The sequence below is a fragment of the Ranitomeya variabilis genome, chromosome 1 (genome assembly GCF_051348905.1).
Source record: "Ranitomeya variabilis isolate aRanVar5 chromosome 1, aRanVar5.hap1, whole genome shotgun sequence".
Lineage (NCBI taxonomy): Eukaryota > Metazoa > Chordata > Amphibia > Anura > Dendrobatidae > Ranitomeya > Ranitomeya variabilis.
The window spans coordinates 840698551-840723794 of NC_135232.1; the positions used below are offsets into that span (position 1 = coordinate 840698551).

At 46.8% G+C, this 25244-nt stretch overlaps 1 protein-coding gene across 4 annotated transcripts in view; it reads left to right on the forward strand.

Moving 5' to 3' along the window:
- The window catches only part of AFF1 (ALF transcription elongation factor 1), a 120893-nt gene that overhangs the window by 19095 nt on the left and 76554 nt on the right, over positions 1-25244 (forward strand). For 2 of the 4 annotated variants that reach the window (XM_077275832.1, XM_077275834.1), the window contains 2 exons: positions 19643-19766; positions 20997-21821. In XM_077275832.1, coding sequence (XP_077131947.1) covers positions 19643-19766; positions 20997-21821 — 949 coding nt within the window. The remainder of the gene's footprint in view (positions 1-19642; positions 19767-20996; positions 21822-25244) is intronic. The other 2 variants (XM_077275835.1, XM_077275833.1) reach the window with 1 other exon arrangement.

The following is a 25244-nucleotide window of genomic DNA, read 5'->3' on the forward strand; positions in this document are numbered from 1 at the left end:
CACAGCCACGCACAGCCGCCTACAGCCGCCCACAGCCGCCCACAGCCACGCACAGCCGCCTACAGCCACGCACAGCTGCTGCACCCAGCACAGCCACCGCACCCAGCACAGCCGTCCACAGCCGCCACAGCCACGCACAGCCACCGCACCCAGCACAGCGACGCACAGCCGCCGCACCCAGCACAGCCGCCCACAGCCACGCACAGCCACCCACAGCCACCACAGCCACGCACAGCCGCCGCACCCAGCACAGCCGCCGCACCCAGCACAGCCGCCGCACCCAGCACAGCCGCCGCACCCAGCACAGCCGCCGCACCCAGCACAGCCGCCGCACCCAGCACAGCCGCCGCACCCAGCACAGCCGCCGCACCCAGCACAGCCGCCGCACCCAGCACAGCCGCCGCACCCAGCACAGCCGCCGCACCCAGCACAGCCGCCGCACCCAGCACAGCCGCCGCACCCAGCACAGCCGCCGCACCCAGCACAGCCGCCGCACCCAGCACAGCCGCCGCACCCAGCACAGCCGCCGCACCCAGCACAGCCGCCGCACAGCCGCCACACCCAGCACAGCCGCCGCACCCAGCACAGCCACGCACAGCCACCCACAGCCACGCACAGCCGCCGCACCCAGCACAGCGCCACGCACAGCCGCCCGCACTCAGCACAGCCGCCCGCACTCAGCACAGCCGCCCGCACTCAGCACAGCCGCCCGCACTCAGCACAGCCGCCCGCACTCAGCACAGCCGCCCGCACTCAGCACAGCCGCCCGCACTCAGCACAGCCGCCCGCACTCAGCACAGCCGCCCGCACTCAGCACAGCCGCCCGCACTCAGCACAGCCGCCCGCAATGATGGGGGCGCAGGATGGAGCAGCACGTGATAGGATGGGGGCGCAGGATGGGAGCACATGACACGGTGGAGCAGCACATGACACGGTGGAGCAGCACATGACACGGTGGAGCAGCACATGACACGGTGGAGCAGCACATGACACGGTGGAGCAGCACATGACACGGTGGAGCAGCACATGACACGGTGGAGCAGCACATGACACGGTGGAGCAGCACATGACACGGTGGAGCAGCACATGACACGGTGGAGCAGCACATGACACGGTGGAGCAGCACATGACACGGTGGAGCAGCACATGACACGGTGGAGCAGCACATGACACGGTGGAGCAGCACATGACACGGTGGAGCAGCACATGACACGGTGGAGCAGCACATGACACGGTGGAGCAGCACATGACACGGTGGAGCAGCACATGACACGGTGGAGCAGCACATGACACGGTGGAGCAGCACATGACACGGTGGAGCAGCACATGACACGGTGGAGCAGCACATGACACGGTGGAGCAGCACATGACACGGTGGAGCAGCACATGACACGGTGGAGCAGCACATGACACGGTGGAGCAGCACATGACACGGTGGAGCAGCACATGACACGGTGGAGCAGCACATGACACGGTGGAGCAGCACATGACACGGTGGAGCAGCACATGACACGGTGGAGCAGCACATGACACGGTGGAGCAGCACATGACACGGTGGAGCAGCACATGACACGGTGGAGCAGCACATGACACGGTGGAGCAGCACATGACACGGTGGAGCAGCACATGACACGGTGGAGCAGCACATGACACGGTGGAGCAGCACATGACACGGTGGAGCAGCACATGACACGGTGGAGCAGCACATGACACGGTGGAGCAGCACATGACACGGTGGAGCAGCACATGACACGGTGGAGCAGCACATGACACGGTGGAGCAGCACATGACACGGTGGGGGCGCAGGGTGGAGCAGCACATGACACGGTGGAGCAGCACATGACAGGGTGGGGGCGCAGGGTGGAGCAGCACATGACACGGTGGAGCAGCACATGACAGGGTGGGGGCGCAGGGTGGAGCAGCACATGACACGGTGGAGCAGCACATGACAGGGTGGGGGCGCAGGGTGGAGCAGCACATGACACGGTGGAGCAGCACATGACAGGGTGGGGGCGCAGGGTGGAGCAGCACATGACACGGTGGAGCAGCACATGACAGGGTGGGGGCGCAGGGTGGAGCAGCACATGACACGGTGGAGCAGCACATGACAGGGTGGGGGCGCAGGGTGGAGCAGCACATGACACGGTGGAGCAGCACATGACAGGATGGGAGAGCAAGATGGGAGCAGCACATACCAGGATGGAGACCATATACCAATATAAATGCTCGCCACCCGGGCGTAGAACGGGTTCAATAGCTAGTACTTGTATAATAGTAAGTGCCACAAAACCATGTAATCCTCACGTCTGGTAAAAAAAAAAAAATTATGCAGCCAGCCATAGACCATGTAATACAGCGGCTGCAAGATGCAAATGGTGCAAAATTTTTAATGAAACCCAACTGCAATTTTATTTTATTTTTTTGCCCCAGTTTGGTGCATTAACGTAAGAGGGAAAAAAAATTGGACATTGCCTCTTAAGAATAACAGGATTGATTTTCTGGAAACCCAACATGGTGGATTCTTCTATTATTTGTCATCAGTCATCGGAAAAATGGTGACACCCTCATACCGTAGACTGTGTTCAGATTATCGTATTTCATGGTCCATATACAGCCTGCAATGCCTGACTGACCGGTCTCCTGACTCAAACTGACAGCTTTATAGACACACGTACTGCTGTAAATTCAGGAGAGGAAGAAGCACAGTGGCTCCAGATATTGCAGTCCTTATAAAGACTGAAATACTCCCTGGACATCCTGTCCTCTGAACAAATAGCACCTGCTAGTTTGTAAACAAGTAGAATTTTACAAGACCCCATTTTCTTTAGTCTGGGATCCCCTATCGGATACTAGCTAACCTCTGCACCCCTGGTCCTCCTACTTTATATTTTTAGCTGAGCTAACACGAATGATATGTATGTGTATGACCTGCCATAGGCAATTGGATTGCTTGTACTGTTAGCGACATGCATAGAGTTGTGTGCCTCACTCAATGTTCTTTCCATTGCTGGAGAAATACTGCACCATTAATCCTAAATACTGAAAACCACTGTTTCAACAAATGCTAAAAGTCCATTATAGGAAAAGTTGCTTTTCATTTATGTGAAAATGTCGGATTCTCAGGATTAGAAAGTGCACATCTACATAAGGACGAGTGTTGGCTCTCCACGTTTATATCATGGGTGTATTTGCTTACCTTTTTAACATTATGTTGGTTCTACGGATTTTAGTTGTAATATTTGTTTTAATTGCCCATTTCCCCCCACACACACCCTTGGGAATGTGTTTCGTAACATCTGTTGCTTACATATCAGCACTACTAAATTAAGACCTGTCCTTGAGGGAAGGGAAGCATGGCCTTGTAAATTGTGCTTGTTTTCGATGCTATGAGCTTATGTTTTGAGCTTTCATTGGTCTGTATATTTAGATTAGATTTGTTGGTTAACCTATATATGGTGATTATAATGTGTTTTCATGATTATTTAACCACTTATTGCTGTGTTTGGTGCATCTGTGCTTACTGACTGACTTCTATTAAGCCTTCCATACAGTATAGCTGTTGGTCGAACAAATTATTCAGCTGATCGGCCGAATATCTCTCTCCTGAGTCAACCATATCACAGGAACACAGTCAGCTCTATGCTTCTGTGTCCTCATTGAAGGGGACGTCACCAGACTCTTCTGGAAGCAGCTCATATCCCAGAGAATAGAAGGATCGTCCTTTTGAAATCCGAAATTCCGGAACATTCTCTTCCCTGACATCGGGAGACCACCATCCACATTAACTATCGGCGGTTTCTGCTGATATTAGTCTTGTGTTTTGTAGTCTTTAGTATTGTACAAGTATCTGGATTGAGCGGTTAGAAACATTGTTTATATTTTTGTCACAAATTTTTAATGGCAATATCTCAAATATTTTTAAGTAAATGTAGATTGAATAACCGACATCCAGTCGATGACATTTTCATTAGTTATGGTGCCTCTATATTTTCTCTTCAATAATTTTTTTTGAACATTCAAAATTTTTCAAAGGGTGGGAAGGGAAGGGGAAACATGGGGAATCGGGGAAACATGGGGAATTGGGGAAAAGGGAAGGCGGAGAGGGGAGAAGGGGATAAGGAGGAAAAATAGGGATAGACAGGCAAACCTACATTTCAGAAATACACATATTTAAGCGTAGCTTAATATTTCAACACCTAAAATCAAAACAGGTATTAATAATCATACAAAGATTATGAGATGCGAAATCCACAAAGTACAGAGTATTATGAAATATGAGCAGTGGCGTAACTACAAAGTTATGGGCCCCGGTGCGAACTTCCAAATGGGGCCCCCCCCCCGCCATAAAATTCAATGTAACCCCCATAGAATACAATGCAGCCCCCCCTCATAGTATAATGCAGCCCCTCCATACAGGGGCAGTGAGAAAGACACGAGCAAATGGTGATGAGGGGGCAGGGGAGAGGGCACAAGGGGGCAAGGAAGACAGGCACAAGGGGACACATGGGGGCTAGGAGGCAGGGGAGAAGGTTACAAGGGGACTAGTGGGCAAGGGAGACGGACACAAGGGGACAATGGAGACTGACACAAGGGGCACACGGGGACAAGTGGGCAAGGGAGACTGACAAAGGGCACACGGGGACTAGTGGACAAGGGAGACTGGCACACGGGGACACAGGGACTAGTGGGCAAGGGAGACTGACACACGGGGAATAGTGGGCAAAGGAGACTGATACAAGGGGACTAGTGGGCAATGGAGACTGACACAAGGGGACACACGGGGACAAGCACAAGGGGACAAGGGAGACAGGCACAAGGGGACACACAGGGACTAGTGGGCAAGAGACTGACACAAGGGGACAAGGGATACAAGCACAAGGGGACACACAGGGACAAGTGGGAAAGGGAGACTGACACAGGGATTAGTGGGCAAAGGAGACTGACACAAGCACAAGGGGACAAAGGAGACAGGCACATGGGGACACACAGGGACTAATGGGCAAGGGAGACTGGCACATGGGGACACAAGCATAAGGGAGACAGGCTCAAGGGGACACACGGCCCCCTGACCTGCCAGAGCCGCTTACAGCTGCGACCGTGGTAGTTACGCCGCTGCCTCACACACACACACATACTACAGATATCACACACACACTACAGATATCACACACACACACATCATACTACAGATATCACACACACATCAGTTATCACACACACACTACAGATCACACACACACACACTACAGATATCACACACACATCATATTACACACACACTACAGATATCACACACACAGACATACTACAGATATCACACACACACACACACTACAGATATCACACACACATCATATTACACACTACAGATATCACACACACAGACATACTACAGATATCACACACACACATACTACAGATATCTCACACACACACACACACACACACACACACACACACACACACACACACACACACACACACACACCAGAGATACCAGCTCATATACACAACTCACAATCTCCTCTCTGGTACAGGGGTGGCTTATGTAAACCGGCTGCAGCTCCTCAGCTTCTCCTGACTAAAGCGGCTCTGTCCCGCACCTCCCCCCTGCTCTCGCCTTCTATCCCGGGGTTATTTTGGCTTTCTCTTAAATACGATCTCATTCAGACGTACATGAGATGTATGAGGGGGGAAAAATACAGACTGAGAGGCTGTCTCATCGTGATGACTGGAGCTGCTTCCTGTCTCTCACGTGCCCCGGCTGCCCCCTTCCCCTAGATACGCCTCGGACTGTTGCCGTGCAGGAGGAATCTCCTGCACTGCAACATGGTGTTGGGTGCCAGCACAGCCCGCACAGTGGTCTATCCAGCACAGCCCGCACAGTGGTCTATCCAGCACAGCCCGCACAGTGGTCTATCCAGCACAGCCCGCACAGTGGTCTATCCAGCACAGCCCGCACAGTGGTCTATCCAGCACAGCCCGCACAGTGGTCCATCCAGCACAGCCCGCACAGTGGTCTATCCAGCACAGCCCGCACAGTGGTCTATCCAGCACAGCCCGCACAGTGGTCTATCCAGCACAGCCCGCACAGTGGTCTATCCAGCACAGCCCGCATCTATCGCCCCCCCCCCCCCCCCGAGAATGCCACCACAGTCCAGTAAAAAAAACCAAAAAAAAACCACTCTCCTTACCTTTCCTCTTGCCAGCGTTGCTTCCTGCTCCGGTCTCAGGCTCGGCTGGGCTGCAGTCTGCCCGGGACACAACAGGTGCGCGATGATATGACGTCATCGCGCACCCGCAGTGTCAGAGGCAGAGCGGGGAATGATGGGAGAGGGAGCGTCTGTAGACGCTCTCTCCTCCGTCATTGCATTCAACTGTACCGGCGTCATAGACACCGGTATAGTTGAATGCGACGGCAGGGGGGGTGAGTCGGCGGCGGCGGGGGGAGGCGGATCGAGCGGCCCATGACTGGCACCGGCTCTTCTGGCATTTGCCAGAAGTGCCCGATGGCCAGTCCGGCCCTGCTCTGACCTGCCGGCCCCCTGACCTGCCGGGCCCGGTCGCAATGGCGACCGCTGCAACCGCGGTAGTTACGCCCCTGTCCACACTGTACAATGGCCACACATAGTGCTCTATACTGTACAATGGCCACACATGATGCTCCATACTGTACAATGGCCACACATGATATTGCCTACAGTATAATGGCCACACATAGTTACGCCTACACACGCGGCTGAGCTCTGTACACATTGCACATGCGGCTCCGCTCCGTACACCTCGTACACACCCGGCTCCGCTCCGTACACCTCGTACACACCCGGCTCCGCCTTGTACACCTTGTACACACACGGCTCTGCCTTGTACAACTCGTACACACCCGGCTCCGCTCCGTACAACTCGTACACACCCGGCTCCGCTCCGTACACCTCGTACACACCCGGCTCCGCTCCGTACACCTCGTACACACCCGGCTCCGCTCCGTACACCTCGTACACACCCGGCTCCGCCTTGTACACCTCATACACACACGGCTCCGCTCCATACACCGCATACACACCCAGCTCCGCTCCGTACACCTCATACACACCCAGCTCCGCTCCGTACACCTCGTACACACCCGGCTCCGCCTTGTACATCTCATACACACACGGCTCCGCAACATACACCTCATACACACACGGCTCCGCTCCATACACCGCATACACACCCGGCTCCGCTCCGTGCACCTCGTACACACCCGGCTCCGCTCCGTGCACCTCGTACACACCCGGCTCCGCTCCGTGCACCTCGTACACACCCGGCTCCGCTCCGTGCACCTCGTACACACCCGGCTCCGCTCCGTGCACCTCGTACACACCCGGCTCCGCTCCGTGCACCTCGTACACACCCGGCTCCGCTCCGTGCACCTCGTACACACCCGGCTCCGCTCCGTGCACCTCGTACACACCCGGCTCCGCTCCGTGCACCTCGTACACACCCGGCTCCGCTCCGTGCACCTCGTACACACCCGGCTCCGCTCCGTGCACCTCGTACACACCCGGCTCCGCTCCGTGCACCTCGTACACACCCGGCTCCGCTCCGTGCACCTCGTACACACCCGGCTCCGCTCCGTGCACCTCGTACACACCCGGCTCCGCTCCGTGCACCTCGTACACACCCGGCTCCGCTCCGTGCACCTCGTACACACCCGGCTCCGCTCCGTGCACCTCGTACACACCCGGCTCCGCACCATACACCTCATACACACGGCTCCGCTCTGTACACCTTATACACACACTGCTCTGCTACATCCACACAAACCCCCTCCTGACCTCACACAAAAGCTTACCCTCCTGCGGCACCATGACGACCAGCACTGCACTACTGTCCTGCACTACACGGAAGCCCTTAATCATGTGACTCCGACTCCTCCCCTCCTGTGACCTCATCACAGGTCCTGTGCGCACAGAGCAGCTGCAGCCATAGTTGTGGTGTGCGGCTCTCTGCGGTGGAGGGGCTCTGCTGCGGGACAAGTGCAGTCCCACCCGTGATCGCGCGTGCACTGAGAGAATGCACGCGCACCAGGGCCTGTAAAGAAGATTTATTTAAAGAGCCGGCGGCCCATTTTGTAGCTCAGAGTTCTTAGGGGCCCCTAAGCACTGGGGCCCCGTCGCAATTGCGACCCCTGCGACCGCGGTAGTTACGCCCCTGAATATGAGTAATATACATATATAGAGTAATGTATGAAGAAACATGAGAGCCTGTCGCGTCTGGAAACACCTTAAAGTGATTCTAAGACTAATTGGAGGGAAAAGTCTGGTTCTTTTAGTATTGTAGCAAGTGGAATAAAGATCTTTTCAAGTGGGATACATGTTTGATGAAAACAGAGAGGAGAGTCCAGGAGAGGCTGTAGAAGATGATATTGGTGCCCCTATATTTTCAATGGCCGTTGGATGAGCGTAGGAGTGGGAGTTTAACTTGCTGAAATCCAACTACGGTAGTCTGATCCTTCTTTTCTTCAACATTTGTTTTTGGGCGAGTCGTAACCCCTCATACACATAGTTAGCCTATCATGCCAAAATCAATGAGTATGGTTGGCTTTTCTCTTTAATGTATGGAAGTCTATATTTTGGGAGTTTCAGGTCTAATGACTTGGAACATACTAGAATTATATCCCAAATGTGACTGAGCTCTGATGGACTGACTTATCAAAACTGCCTAAAAACTAAACTGGTTGCTATGGGAAACGTTTGAATCAACCATATGGTCCGATCTGAGCACTTTCCTCTGCAGTGTTAGGCTGGGGTCACACATGCGTGTTTTACGTACGTAAGAGCGCATAAACTACGTCCGTAAAACTCGCATTACATACGGCACAATGCTTCTCAATGGGGCTGCTCCTATTAGCCGTATATTACGGTTCAGTATTATACGGCTTTCTACGGCCGTACAAAATCGCAGCATGCTGCGTTTGTCAGCGTACTGCGCAAATAATACGCCAATGAAAGTCTATGGGGGCGAGAAAAATACGGATTCCACACGGACCAGCAGTGTGACTTGCGAGAAATACGCAGCGCTGTTAGTGAAAAGTCGGAAATTCAATTGCCGGCTTTTTCCTTCTCCTGCACAAACCCGACAGGATATGAGACATGGTTTACATACAGTAAACCATCTCATATCCCCTTTTTTTTTGCATATTCCACACTACTAATGTTAGTAGTGTGTATGTGCAAAATTTCAGCGCTGTAGCTGCTAAAATAAAGGGTTAAATGGCGGAAAAAATTGGCGTGGGCTCCCGCGCAATTTTCTCCGCCAGAGTGGTAAAGCCAGTGACTGAGGGCAGATATTAATAGCCAGGAGAGGGTCCATGGTTATTGGCCCCCCCGTGGCTAAAAACATCTGCCCCCAGCCACCCCAGAAAAGGCACATCTGGAAGATGCGCCTATTCTGGCACTTGGCCACTCTCTTCCCACTCCCTGTAGCGGTGGGATATGGGGTAATGAAGGGTTAATGCCACCTTGCTATTGTAAGGTGACATTAAGCCAGATTAATAATGGAGAGGCGTCAATTATGACACCTATCCATTATTAATCTAATTGTTGGAAAGGGTTAAAAAACACACACACATGATTTAAAAGGATTTTAATGAAATAAACACAGCGGTTGTTGTAATAATTTATTGTTCTCGCAATCCATTTGCAAACCCTCGCTTGGCAAAATAATAAACGCAGAAAATACATACCTTCTGATGTCAGATCACGTCCAACGATGTAATCCATCTGAAGGGGTTAACTAATATTACAGGCAGGAGCCCTGCTAATGCAGCTGTGCTCCGTGCCTGTAATCCCCAGCGAATGAATGAAATGTAGGTCATTGACCTACATTTCCTTCAGTCGCGGTGATGCGCCCCCTGGTGGATGTCCTCATATGACCTGGAGCGTGGGAAAAAGTTCCCAGGCTGCAGTTCATGAGAACATCCACCAGAGGGCGCCTCACCGCGACTGAATGTAAAGGTACCGTCACATTAAGCGACGCTGCAGCGACAGCGATGCCGATCGCTGCAGCGTCGCTGTTTGGTCGCTGGAGAGCTGTCACACAGACCGCTCTCCAGCGACCAACGATGCCGAGGTCCCCGGGTAACCAGGGTAAGCATCGGGTTGCTAAGCGCAGGGCCGCGCTTAGTAACCCGATGTTTACCCTGGTTACCAGCGTAAAAGTTAAAAAAACAAACAGTACATGCTCACCTGCGCGTCCCCCAGCCTCTGCTTCCTGACACTGACTGAGCTCCGGCCCTAACAGCACAGCGGTGACGTCACCGCTGTGCTTTCACTTTCAGTTTAGGGCCGGCGTTCAGTCAGTGTCAGGAAGCAGACGCTGGGGGACGCGCAGGTGAGCATGTACTGTTTGTTTTTTTAACTTTTACGCTGGTAACCAGGGTAAACATCGGGTTACTAAGCGCGGCCCTGCGCTTAGTAACCCGATGTTTACCCTGGTTACCAGTGTAAAATATCGCTGGTATCCTTGCTTTTGCTGTCAAACACGGCGATACACGGCGACCTAGCGACCAAATAAAGTGCAGACCTTCTAGCAGCGACCAGCAATTTCACAGCGGGATCCAGATCGCTGCTGCGTGTCAAATACAGCGTCGCTGCAACGTCACGGATCGCTGGCGATCTCGCCTAGTGTGACGGTACCTTAAGTATAGATCACTGCTTTCCTTTCAGCACCCGGGGGATTACAGGCACGAGCGAGTGGTTTATCGCAGCTCTGCCTGTAATATTAGTTAACCCCTTCATATGGATTACTTCGTGGGACATGATCTGACATCAGAAGGTATGTATCTTGTGCGTTTATTATTTTGCCAAGCGAGGGTTTGCAAATGGATTGCGAGAACAATAAATTATTACAACAACCGCTGTGTTTATTTCATTAAAATCCTTTTAAATCATGTGTGTGTGTGTTTTTTAACCCTTTCCTACAATTGGATTAATAATGGATAGGTGTCATAATTGACGCCTCTCCATTATTAATCTGGCTTAATGTCACCTTACAATAGCAAGGTGGCATTAACCCTTCATTACCCCATATCCCACCGCTACAGGGAGTGGGAAGAGAGTGGCCAAGTGCCAGAATAGGCGCATCTTCCAGATGTGCCTTTTCTGGGGTGGCTGGGGGCAGATGTTTGTAGCCAGGGGGGGCCAATAACCATGGACCCTCTCCTGGCTATTAATATCTGCCCTCAGTCACTGGCTTTACCACTCTGGCGGAGAAAATTGCGTGGGAGCCCACGCCAATTTTTTCCGCCATTTAACCCTTTATTTCAGCAGCTACAGCGCTGAAATTTTGCACATACACACTACTAACATTAGTAGTGTGGAATATGCCAAAAAAAAGGGGATATGAGATGGTTTACTGTATGTAAACCATGTCTCATATCCTGTCGGGTTTGTGAAGGAGAAATGAAAAGCCGGCAATTGAATTACCGGCTTTTCACAGATATCGCGCTGAATGAAATCTAAATACAGAATATATATATATATATATGTGTCTCAATGACATATATATATATATATATATATATATATATATATATATATATATATATATATATATATATATATACTGTATATATGTTTTAATGAACATTTGAGCACATAAATCCATTAGATGTCGGTTTTGCAAGCCTGCGCGAAAATCTCGCAGTACGGATGCCATACGGATTACATACGGAGGATGCCATGCGCAAAATACGCTGACACACCCTGACTACGGATCAATATTTTGGGAACATTTCTCCATATTACGGCCGTAGTACGGACGTATAATACGTGGCGTATTGTCTTACGCCATGTGTGACCCCAGCCTTAAAGTGCAGGGGCACCAAAGCTGGCCGGATCCAGCGCGGAGCTTGCCTAGGTGATCAGCCACTCTGAGACTACAGGGTGGCCGGTAACCTAGGCAATGAGCTGTGCACAATAGATTTAAAAATCCCTCCGTTCTAAAGAACGGGGAGGGTTTTTGATAAAAGGAAATTGCAGTCTCGGTACTTATTTGTACAAGCACTTTTAAAATTTTATCTATTAATGAAGATGAGACAACACTTAAGAAACGAGAATACTGTACAATCCAAAATGTGCTGGTGACAGCTTACTGATTTTTCTATCTCTGTTGTGGGCCTTCACCATGACCTGGGTAGATATACCGTAACTTCTCAACATATTTTTATTGCTATGCAATTTATTTTGCAGTTCAAATATAACAAAAAGGTTATCCCCCTAATGGTAAGTTGATGACAGGCTATCCAATTGCTGCCACCTTAGCAATGTTTCCCTGCAAAGCCTCCAGAGGGAAAATGTAAGCATTGCATAGTGCCTATTGAAATTAATGAATGCCTGAATGTCTGCTTCATAGATGGCACGCCTCCGTATGAAAGTGAAGAAATGTCCATATTGGAAGTCTATGATCTCTTCCTTTGGGCTGGGATTTATTACAAGCGCCCCCCCTCCCCCCTGCCATTTGACCAGTCCGTGTGATTAATGACGAGTCAGCTGTAGTCCATGTAAGCCTGTCCAAGCGGTTGCCATGGCAGTACCAAGCTTCATGGGAGCGTTGAGGATGACTAACTAAAGACTGCTTCATCCATGCACGTCAGCAAGCTCGTGTCTGGTATGGGGAAGAGAAGGGAACCTGCATGGCGTTCTGTGTAATGTAGAAAATGGAGAAGGATCCGAATGCTTCAGATTGCTTGGAGTATCTGATTTTTGGATGGCAATCAGTGAATACAAATTTCACTCTACTTGTGGTTAAGGGAGTCTGTCTCTTAAACCCCCCTCCCCAAAACGCAAATGGACATATTGATCATTCACATAGGGGCTTAACCCCTATATGCAGTCAGTTTTACTAATTTACTATCTATCTGTCTATCTCTAGGCATATCTGCGTGCGTGCGTGCGTGTGTGTGTGTGTGTGTGTGTGTGTGTGTGTGTATATATAGATAGATAGATAGATAGATAGATATATAGGCAGGCTTTGGTGGGCTTTGGCGCACCCTTAGTGTGGCCACAAGTTACAGTACACTGTGCAATCCTCTGCATCTCCCCTTAATTTGACTGAAGGCACTCAAGTACTGCCTAATCAAAATCCTCAGCGCTGCAATAAGGTGTCATTGTGTTCTCATCCCTCTCCTGTGGGTAGCGGCCCCTTGTTCTCCTCTCCTTTTGCTGCCCCCTGCTTTGTGACCCTGTGTGCAGTGAGTAGCCTCTATAGAGGGATGAGCACACACCTGCAGACAATGACACAGCATGTGATCTAGACTCCTGCAGTGTCAGTGCCTGCAGGGCTGGGGATTTAGATAAGGCAACACTCCAAAGGGGGCGCTGTCACTTACCATATCGGGAGGTGCTGAGGATGGTAATTGAGGGGGCAGACCAGTGCTTGCCATGCCAAGGGTGCAGCGAAGCCCCCTCCTCTATATATGTATTAAATCTTTTTATAAAATGTGATGTAGATTTTACCAGTTTCAAGTATGAATTGTGTAGGGGCTAAGTCCCTTGTATGAAAATGTTGTGGAATTAATGGTGTCATAGAAGTAAAATAAATATATGAATTTCTAAACTTCTCATGTTTTGCGGTATGCAACTTTTCTTCCTCCCATATGTCACTAAAAAAAAACTTTAGTGCTCAGTTAACATCTACTAAGCTTTTTTTCGTAAAGTAAGAGATGGTTTTAGAAACTCAATGCATGAAGCAGTTATTTTTCAATATGTTCATAGAGGCATTTTTATGTTTACTGAGTTGTGTACCAAGTCACAAAAATCAAGGGCTACATATACTCTAGACTAGAGTTTAGACATTTAAAAACAACAACAGATTAATGGTATCTTAACATTGAAACCCACAGCTGTAAAGACCAAATCTGCATGTATTGGCATGGATTATACTGCAGATTTGAGCACTCACAGCAGTGGCATGTGATATGTAAATATGGAGTAAATGCAGGGCGGGATCCAGGATTCTTCACATGTGTCAGTAGGGGTTTCTGACTCCCACCCTTTCTTCAGATGAATTGTATCTTGTTTTGCAGACTTTTTGAGGTGCAAATCATTAATTAATAATCTTTATTTTTATATAGCGCTAACATAGTCCGCAGCGCTTTACAGACATTTTCATTGTTGTCCCCAATGGGGCTCACAATCTAAATTCCCTATCAGTATGTCTTAAGAATGTGGGAGGAAACCGGAGTGTCCGGAGGAAACCCACGCAAACACGGGGAGAACATACAAACTCTTTGCAGATGTTGTCCTTAGCGGGATTTGAACCCTGGACCCCAGCGCTGCAAGGCTGCAGTGCTATCCACTAAGCCACTGTGCTGCTGTGCTGCTACGTTCACAGTTCCGTCGGTACGCGGCCGTCGCTAAGCGTCGGCGCGACATACCGACGGACGTTGTGAAAATTCTGTGCAACGTGGGCAGCGGACGCAGTGTTTCAACGCGTCCACTGCCCATAGTAAAGTCCCGGGGAGGAGGGGGCGGAGTTCCGGCCGTGCCTGCGCACTTAAAATTGCAGGACCCGACGTACGAAAAAACGTTCCCTTGAACGATTTTTCACTGCAACGGTCCGCCAAAAACCGACGCATCCAGTGCATGACGTATGGAACGTGTGTCCATATGTTGCGATGCGTCGGTAATACAAGTCCATGGGGAAAAAACGCATCCTGCGGGGCAACTTTGCAGGATGCGTTTTTTCACCAGAACGACGCATTGCAACACTTGGCAAAAGAGTATTCAGGATTATTAAGTACAGTGCCTACAAGTAGTATTCAACCCCCTGCAGATTTAGCAGGTTTACACATTTGGAATTAACTTGGCATTGTGACATTTGGACGGTAGATCAGCCTGGAAGTGTGAAATGCACTGCAGCAAAAAAGAATGTTATTTCTTTGTTTATTTTTTTTTTAAATTGGGAAAAGTTTTTTCAGAGGGTCATTTATTATTCAACCCCTCAACCCACCAGAATTCTGTTTGGTTCCCCTAAAGTATTAAGAAGTAGTTCAGGCACAAAGAACAATGAGCTTCACATGTTTGGATTAATTATCTCTTTTTCCTGCCTTTTCTGACTATTTAAGACCCTTCCCAAACTTGTGAACAGCACTCAAACATGGTCAACATGGGAAAGAAAAAGGAGCATTCCAAGGCCATCAGAGACAAGATCGTGGAGGGTCACAAGGCTGGCAAGGGGTACAAAACCCTTTCCAAGGAGTTGGGCCTACCTGTCTCCACTGTTGGGAGCATCAGCCGGAAGTGGAAGGCTTATGGAACTACTGTTAGCCTTCCACGGCCTGGACAGCCTTTGAAAGTTTCCTCACGTGCCGAGGCCAGGCTTGTCCGAAGAGTCAAGGCTAACCCAAGGACAACAAGGAAGGAGCTCCGGGAAGATCTCATGGCAGTGAGGACATTGGTTTCAGTCAATACCATAAGTAACGTACTCCACAGCAATGGTCTCCGTTCCAGAGGAGCCCGTAAGGTACCTTTACTTTCAAAGCGTCATGTCAAGGCTCGTCTACAGTTTGCTCATGATCACTTGGAGGACTCTGAGACTGACTGGTTCAAGGTTCTCTGGTCTGATGAGACCAAGATCGAGATCTTTGGTGCCAACCACACACGTGACGTTTGGAGACTGGATGGCACTGCATACGACCCCAAGAATACCATCCCTACAGTCAAGCATGGTGGTGGCAGCATCATGCTGTGGGGCTGTTTCTCAGCCAAGGGGCCTGGCCATCTGGTCCGCATCCATGGGAAGATGGATAGCACGGCCTACCTGGAGATTTTGGCCAAGAACCTCCGCTCCTCCATCAAGGATCTTAAGATGGGTCGTCATTTCATCTTCCAACAAGACAACGACCCAAAGCACACAGCCAAGAAAACCAAGGCCTGGTTCAAGAGGCAAAAAATCAAGGTGTTGCAGTGGCCTAGTCAGTCTCCTGACCTTAACCCAATTGAAAACTTGTGGAAGGAGCTCAAGATTAAAGTCCACATGAGACACCCAAAGAACCTAGATAACTTGGAGAAGATCTGCATGGAGGAGTGGGCCAAGATAACTCCAGAGACCTGTGCCGGCCTGATCAGGTCTTATAAAAGACGATTATTAGCTGTAATTGCAAACAAAGGTTATTCCACAAAATATTAAACCTAGGGGTTGAATAATAATTGACCCACACTTTTATGTTTAAAATTTATAAAAATTTAACTGAGCAACAAAACTTTTTGGTTTGTAAGATTTATGCATCTGTTAATAAATCCTGCTCTTGTTTGAAGTTTGAAGGCTCTAACTTATTTGCATCTTATTAAACCTGCTAAATCTGCAGGGGGTTGAATACTACTTTTAGGCACTGTATATATAGTATGGGCCCAATGAATTCTAAAGTACTGTATAATTGGGTGAAACCTATAAGCAGATCAAATGGGAAATCCAACAAAAGTAGAGAATATATCCATAGAATAATATGCATTAATGTATGCCATTAATCCTTTATTGACAATCCTTATAAATAAGCTTGTTTGTATGAAATTGGAGACAGAGGGATATAGTATGATCACTGCATTACTATTTTATTCTATATGACAAGAATTTAATATGGTCACTCGCATAAGGCTGGGTTACATGGGCCTTAATTTTGTTTTTTTCTGTACATTCAAGAAACAGAAGGTGCTTACATACCCTAAAGTAGCCAGCAGAGCCCACCGATTTCCAGATGACTTTTGAGTTCCTGGTCAGGGTGAAAGAAGGATTGGGATTCTGAACACCCGATCCTTTGATTCTCTCTGGAGAAATATGCTCTGAGGTGTACAGCAGCCGGTTACTTCACTCTCCCCATGCAGGACACACAAACATTCGGCCAAACCGAGCAGACATGTTCAGCTAGTGTAGGAGCATGGGCACCTTACCCATCACTCTAGTTTCAGATTTGCTTTGATGGGGCTTAATTGACCTTTAAAACCTTGAATGCAATTTCTAAAGGACTCCGTGCAGAACAGGTATAGCTGTGGTCTGAATAATAAAAAAAAAAAACAACAACCTGCTGTTAAACTCTTCTGGTGGCGGCTAATCTCGCCAGGAGCAATAGGGTCTGCAGTCTGAGATTGTACCTATTGGCCTCTTCTGTTGGGGTAGAGTCTGGATTGCCCCATACACCAACTGAGAACGCCGATATTGCTCTGTTTTGTTTGTTGTAAGACTATAGCTATGTTTTAGATAAGGTTCTCTCATATTCTTATCTAACCCCTGCAGATTAACTGTACCCAGCTGCTGTTTTTCTGATGGTAATATATTAAAAAAGCAGCAGGTTTTGATAAGCACCATTAGGTGATGATGCAGAACTTGAAGATTATGAGCCTGGTTATACTTGATACTGTCCTGGTGTCCATTTCTTTTGTGGATTTTGTATATTTTTATTTTAATATGCATGTCATGTAGAGTTTTGCTTTGTCTACTGTGATACTGTGATAGTATATCATATGGCAAACGAGTTCACTGAGTTAAGCCACAGGGAATTATGTTGAATTAATTCAAGTCCTGTCTTGTACATTATGGCAATCATTAACCATTTGTTAGCGTTTTAGCCACACCTAGTTGCTTAAAAACCATTCTCGACAGCACACTTGTGACTTGCAGATGTAAATCTACAGCATGTAAATTCTTTCAGCATTTTTCCTGCAGGTTTGGGGGGAAAAAAAATCTGCCCCTATTTTTCACAGCGTTTTTCCTGCCAATAGACAAAATTCTGCATCAAATACTTAAAGGGAATCTGTCACCCTTTTGAGCTTTTTCAGTTAATATTATGGGCATACAGGTTGTATACAGCTGAAATTATTCATGCCTGTATGCCTCCTGGAAGTGGTCGTGTTTAGTAAAAAAAAAATCCTCTTTTATACCTTAGATCTTCCAGGCTATGAGGCGTAGGCTGTCCAGAAGAGAAGACTGCCTCCGATTTCGACGCCCCTTTGACTTCATGTGCTACTATGTCTGAGTGTCCGTCCCCTGTAGGTGTACACTCCCAAGTGCACGGCAGAGCGTACGTTCGCTCTGCCTTCCCATTACAGTGTATGGCCCCATCGGCGCATACGCCCGGACCCTTTTATGCAGGGCCCTGACAGGGACACAGAACACAATGTGCAAGCACCCTAAGGACCTAACATACCAGGTTAAGCTCCCATAGAGAGTTTTGATGCTAAAAAGTGGATGGGATTTTTAAGAAATCTCATGTCCACATTTTTGTAGAATTGCATTAGATTTTTAAAGTCAGCAGGAAAAAAACACACATGACTGTATTAATAAAGTTTTGTCAAAGCCATATACTGGGAAGTAACTAAAACAATGCAGCTTTATTTAAAGAGGACCTTTCACCAAATTTTTTCATATTGAACTGGTCACACAATATAATAGTGGCTGCTGTGTGGGAGAAAAAAAATGTGTCTTTAATTTCAACTCCGTTTCAGAGATATTAGCAATCTTAAGTATTAGTACATGAGTTAGCTTGTAAAAAGCTTGCAGTCACTATGTGGAATGAGACTTGTGAATCCTCCCAGCGCCCGCACTGTGATCTGTGAGGATTCGCTGTTGTCGTCCCCCTGGAGCGGCAGTGAAGTATGTGATATGCATTGTCCCAGACAGACACAGTCACTTGTATTGAGAGAGGCTGTGCCCACTAGTCAGGTCTTTCCAGGACTATGCATATTGTATACTTGACTGCCATTCCCGGCGCCAACAACAGCGAATCCTCGCAGTTCACAGTGCGTGCGCTGTATTTTTTTTTTCTAGACTGGACATCCCCCTTTAAGTCCAAGTTGATCGTTTTTACATAGCAACTAGTACAGGGAGAAGTACCGGTACATGCCTTAGTGAAAAGTTTCTAATAACACCCACTTGGAGTTAACTTTAGATAACTCGTTATGTGCCAAATACTTTGCTAACATCTCTGCAACAAAGGCAAAAAAAGTTTTATTCTGCTCTGCAGCCGCTATTTCATCCTGTGTCCAGTTTGTTATGAAAAATTTAGCAACACGTACACTTAATAACATATGTCAAAAAGAGAGAAAAGGGCATGTAAAAAAAAAAACAAACCTACAAGTAACCTACCGTAATTTAGCTAATGCTGCTGAAAATCTGCAAAATCAAACTCCCCAAAGACATTGCTTTCATGTTTTTAAAGTGAGCTACGCTCTTTTCCCGGCTCCTTTTTGTATTTCAATAGACAAACTATCATGGAGGCAATGCTGTACTTGGAGAGGGATTCCCTGATCTTTACACCTTCTCACATAACCATGCTGACTAAATCAGTAAGACCTGCGTATTCATGGATTAACAGATGGGCTGGCGAAAAAAGTGTGACCGACAGTTCTGTAGCTTTACTACTGACACTTTATAATGTTTAGATAATGCTTTTCTGTGGGTCTTTTGAGATTTTTTTTTTTGTATGGAGGTTGAGAATGGAAAATAAATACCATATGTAAAGTTTTAAGAGAAATCACAAATGTGTATGTTTGCGTATACAATATATCATGTGTATATGTCTGGTGTATATATTTTTATTCATAATCTGTGTACTTAATATTTTGCGTTATGTTATAGGTTACATTATATATTTTTATTTTCTCAGTAGCTTATACAATGAAGAGAGGAATTTACTCCGCATCAGAGAACGGGAACGACGAAGTCAGGAAGCTCTTCAAGAAAAAGACCCTTTCATTGACAATGCTCCTCTTTTTCCAGAACCTTACAAGGTATATTTACCTACAGCATAACAAATTTCACCCAAAACAGTGGTGACTGTGACTTGACTTTCTACAGATGCTGAATTTGTAGAAAGCAACCAAAAATTACTCCCAATAGTCTGGGGTCTAAGGGGTAACGTTTCTCCTTATGGAGAGTGACATACCAGCTGGCTTGTCAAGGTAAGGAGGCTTATTCGCCGTGCAATGCTCCTCTGGGAATTTAAATATGCAAATTGCCTCTGCTGAAAAAAAGAGGACTTAAATCTATAGCGCCACCTATTGGAAGTAGCGATCCTACAAGTCACAATCAACCCTTTAACGAGTCGTGCAATATGACTTAGGATAAAAGCCAAATCAGTATCTCAATTCGCAGACACGGTGTTTCGGGCTGTTGGCCCTCGTCAGTGCGAAGCATGAGAACTGATTTGGCTAGGTGAGAGGCTCTGGACTGGGGTCTAAGGGGTAACGTTTCTCCTTATGGAGAGTGACATACCAGCTGGCTTGTCAAGGTAAGGAGGCTTATTCGCCGTGCAATGCTCCTCTGGGAATTTAAATATGCAAATTGCCTCTGCTGAAAAAAAGAGGACTTAACTCTATAGCGCCACCTATTGGAAGTAGCGATCCTACAAGTCACAATCAACCCTTTAACGAGTCGTGCACCTAGCCAAATCAGTTCTCATGCTTCGCACTGACGAGGGCCAACAGCCCGAAACACCGTGTCTGCGAATTGAGATACTGATTTGGCTTTTATCCTAAGTCATATTGCACGACTCGTTAAAGGGTTGATTGTGACTTGTAGGATCGCTACTTCCAATAGGTGGCGCTATAGATTTAAGTCCTCTTTTTTTTCAGCAGAGGCAATTTGCATATCCCAATAGTCTGTTAGCAGAGCAGCTGCAGTTTAGTTTTAAGTTGCAAGATAAAAGGATTGGTTATTCCCTTGCCTAGTGAGAAGGCACCAGAGGGCAGGAAAATAAGGGGAAGCTGCTGTTTGGAAGATCTCACCAAGTCTTGAAGTCAGTCTACAATTTCTTTGCAGCGTTTGCTTCCGTTCTGCAGTTAGTTACAGGTCTTTTTATTTTCTGTCCTTTCAGCTGTTGAGCATACAATTAAATACTGCCACTTTGAATAATAGTAACTTTAAATGTGAATACATAAATCATTCTGGTTGAAAAAATAGATTTTTACAATGTGTTAAAATGTTATAATTGAGCAGCATCATATCTTTTGTTTTCTCAGACAAGCAAAGGAGACGAGTTATCTAGTCGTATTCAGAGCATGCTTGGTAATTATGAAGAAGTAAAGGAGCTCATTGGTGCAAAATCACATGAGAACCTTATTGGCATCCCAGTTACTTCACAGGGACGATCTGATAAACTGCACCTAATTTGCAGCAACACCAGTCAATCCATTGACCCTCCAAAACCATCAAGTATGTCTGCAGGTCATAGGAATAGGCCTCGAACAGCTCCTGAACTGTCCTCTGGTGAGCCTATAAAAACTCATATCCAAAATCATAGCCTTCAGAGTAAGAGGACACAGGAGCAGCGTTCTGGAATCATGTCTGTGGAAAAAAATGAAAAACAAGGTCAAGATAAACACTCCATGGGACAGTCATCCTCACCAGCATCAGTCTTGGCCCTTTCCCCGTTGCTGTCATCCTTGTCCCCTCCTGTTGAGCCATTATCCCCGTTACATTCCAGCCATCAAAGTGATTCCAAGCCTCACAGTGGTCAAAGCCATGAAAAATCTTACAAGCGTGCCACTAAGTCCCCAAATCTATCAGACCCAGCTATCAGGGAAGGTTCTACCACTGTTGCCAACCTAGTGCCTTCATCACAAACCTTCCCAACCTATTTGACTTCAAAAACACATACGTTGCCTCCAAAGCCCACAGCCTACGTGCGTCCTATGGATGGTCAAGATCAGGCTCATACTCTTTCTCCAGATCTGAAGCTAATGCAAGAGGGCTATCATGAGGAGTCTTATGAAGGTCATGGAGATCTTAAACCAAATGCCAAAGACAAGCTTTCTAGAGTGGAAATGACTTCTGAACATTTTGAGGTAGGTTGTTATAAGGTTTTAACAAGCTTGACATAGAAAGTACTTGTATGTCCTGATGCTTGCAAGTTTAGTTGATCTTGGAAATTGTGAAAATCTCTCAGTAGAAAGATATACTAGGGTGATTAAGATATATATTTAAAGGCTCCATGTAACATTCACTCTATTATCAAGTAAACACATTTGTCACCTCTGTGAGATGGAAATATTACAGGTGTAGACTTTCCCAGTGCAGTGAAAACATGCATCCAAACATTCATATTCTTCTTAGGTCACATAGCTGTAACTCTAGAATAGGCCTCCCATTTTACTTACAACTTATACACCATGTTACTTCTTATTTGGTACCTTCTAATGTTGGGACACATTCGGCCCCCTACACCTCATTTGGTTATGCTACTTAACACCTTCCCTTCCCATAGTAGGATGTAATATAACTAGTGGTGAGCCCAAGTGCTTGTTACTCGAGTTTGCCTAGGTTGCTTGGGTACGCACAACGTATCATGGGTGCTCGAGTGACATGTTTGAGTTCTCATGTTTCGCTGCTGTTAGACAGCCAAAAAATATGCAGGGATTGCCTGTGTTTGTCTGTTGTAACAGCCGCAAAACATGCGGCTGCGGGGACTCAAACATGTCACACAAGCACCCACGATACTCTATGAATAACCAAGCACCCTAGGCAAACTCAAGTAAGGAGCACTTGCAGTCATCACTAAATATAACCTCGCTCGTCGGGTCTCCATGTATAGTACGAGCTCAGGAACTGAGCACATTTCGTATCCGGCAGATGTTGGTTACACAGCTGACATCTGCCTTCAACAGCAGCGACTCGATCAAGCTCCAATTGCTGCTGTTTAACCATGTATATGCTGCTGACAATCCGATCATGGGGTGAAAATAGCTTATGACGGCAGCTGTGGGGCTAGCTGAACGACCCCATGGCTGCCATCTTGGTCCTTCTGCGAAGTCCAGCCTACGGCTGTGCTGCTTAGGTCAATGTAATTTTCTGTACATACTGCACTACATTTAGTATTCCAGTATATAAAACAAGCAATAAAACAGTCACAGGTTCGATTTCCCTTAGGTGCTTTTTTTTTTTTTTTTGCAAATTCGAATTGTATTTTTTAATACAGTTTGAATTTTTTTTCCCCTCAAATGTAAAATATACAAAAATTAAAAGCCTCCCTTTTTTCACCCTTAAAATAAATGGTAAAAATGTTTTGCCATTGCCTCTGTGAAAGCAAAAAAAAAAAATAAATAAATAAATAAAACCTGTGCAGTGAATGAAATTTAAGAATTACATGTTTTTGCTGTCACCACACCTCTTAAAAAAAAAAAAAAAAAAAAAAAAACAATAAAAAACACAGATAATAAGCCCTCACACAGCTCCATAGATTGGACAATGAAAGGAAATGGTGACCCAAATACATTTTTAGAATTTTTTTGTATCCAAATTATTTTCATAGCTTGAATAACAAAAAAATAAATCTATGCATGGCATCTCCATAACTGGACTGACCTGGGGATTCATGTTGTCAGGTTATTTTTACTGCATGATGAACACCATAAAACAAACATCAAAATGATAGCTGAATAGTTTTTTTTCCATCTCACTGCACTTTGGAATTTTTTTCCCTTTTTTTTCATGCATTGTATGGTAAAGTGAATGTTGTAATTCAAAACTACAACTTTTCAAGCAAAACGCAAACTCTTATGGCTATGTTGATGGGAAAAGTAAAATTGCTGTTAGAAGAAAAGGGGCAGAAACTAAAGCGCAAAAATTAAAATTGTCAATTGAGGGAAGGGGTTGAAATTTATAGTGTAGTCACACTACAGAAAAATTTGCTCTGGGTAATATGCTGTCTTGTTATTCAGTGCATATTTGCTGTAATTCAGCAGTGAAATCTGCATGTGTTACACAGTACTGATTTACTGTGCGCTTCACCCCTGTACACTGAAGCCTGCATATCCCCCAATAGAATGCACATGTTAGATATTGGTGTGCAGCATGCTCGCTCTTCCAACCTCAGAACATCCACTACATGTAGATGGCATGTTTAATATCCCATGTGTTTTGTACTTAATTTGCTGCTGATCTGCAGTGCGGATATCCGTACAGTAAACCCCAAACTTACCCTTAGGCATCCGTGATTTTCTCCTGAACGTAAAAACATAGAACGCTGTTAAATCGGATCCAAAATTCTGATTTTCGTCAACTTGGTCAGGATAGCACACGTACGTGATTCCCAAATCTCTAAATGACTAGTGGCACTAAACTGCTGATCAGCCGCTACATGTTACCTGGTCGACAGCCATTTAATGGCCTGTTTAGACAGGCACACCGCATTTTTCATGCACATAGAACGATCAGTAATTAATCGTTGTGCGCACATAGGCTGCCACTGTTCTAGACCGTTTTCCACTTTTAGGCTGTGTGCACACATTGCTGATTTTTCGCGTTTCGCGTTCGCATACAATATGCATCCCATCATTTAGAATGGATTCCGCAATTTTTGTGAACATGATGCGTTTTTTTCCGCGAAAAAAACACATTGCGGTAAAAAACGCAGCATGTTTGTTCATTTTGTGGTTTTTTTTCCAGATTTCCCACTATAAAATGCATTGGGAAATGTCCGGAAAAAAAACGCGGCAAAAACGCAAGCAGATTTCTTGCAGAAAATTTCAGGTTTTTCTCAAGAATTTTCTGCCAGAAATCCTGAACGTGTGCACATAGCCTTAAACAAACTAAAAGATTATTTCAGCTGAGGATTTAGCGTTTTGCTCATTTGTCCGGTGGTCAGCAGCCTGTTACATTGCAAGATTATTGGGAAATGAGCATTCCCAGGAATACGCATTCCTGAAAATTGCACAGTGTGAATAGACAGTAGGAGTTGTTACACAGCCTACAAAATCTCCCCACAAAGAACACGTGAATGCTCAGCCAAGACTTCAGGTGTTAGGGGAGAGTCGACAGACTGCGGTTATCGAAGATGCATGGGGTATCTTTAGGTCCCTGGTGTTTGCCATCCCTGGGCCCTATGTGGTCAAACGCTGGTAAGTCATAGCCTCAGTAGGATTAGCTATCCCTACTGCCCTCCATTGCTTGCTGACATTACTAGGTAGCATTATAGAAACGGTTCTTCTTGTTTAGATGTTGGAAGTGAGTGACGGGGTTTAATTTGGCAAGACATCATAAGCCCAATAAAAATTCCCAAGTGCTGCTTCATTCCGTTCAAGATGTTGTTGCTTAATTTTATTTTTCTTCATGTGAGTTTTCCGGAGACTAGTCTGCTTCACTTGATTTCCATTACTGTGATGTGAAATTTCAACATAAATATGAGTGTGGAGGAAAAAGGAAGGGACCTGTGGTCTGGATATTGCTCACTTGTGGCTCTTGAGAGATGGGTTTCCGTGTAGCTTTTAGCT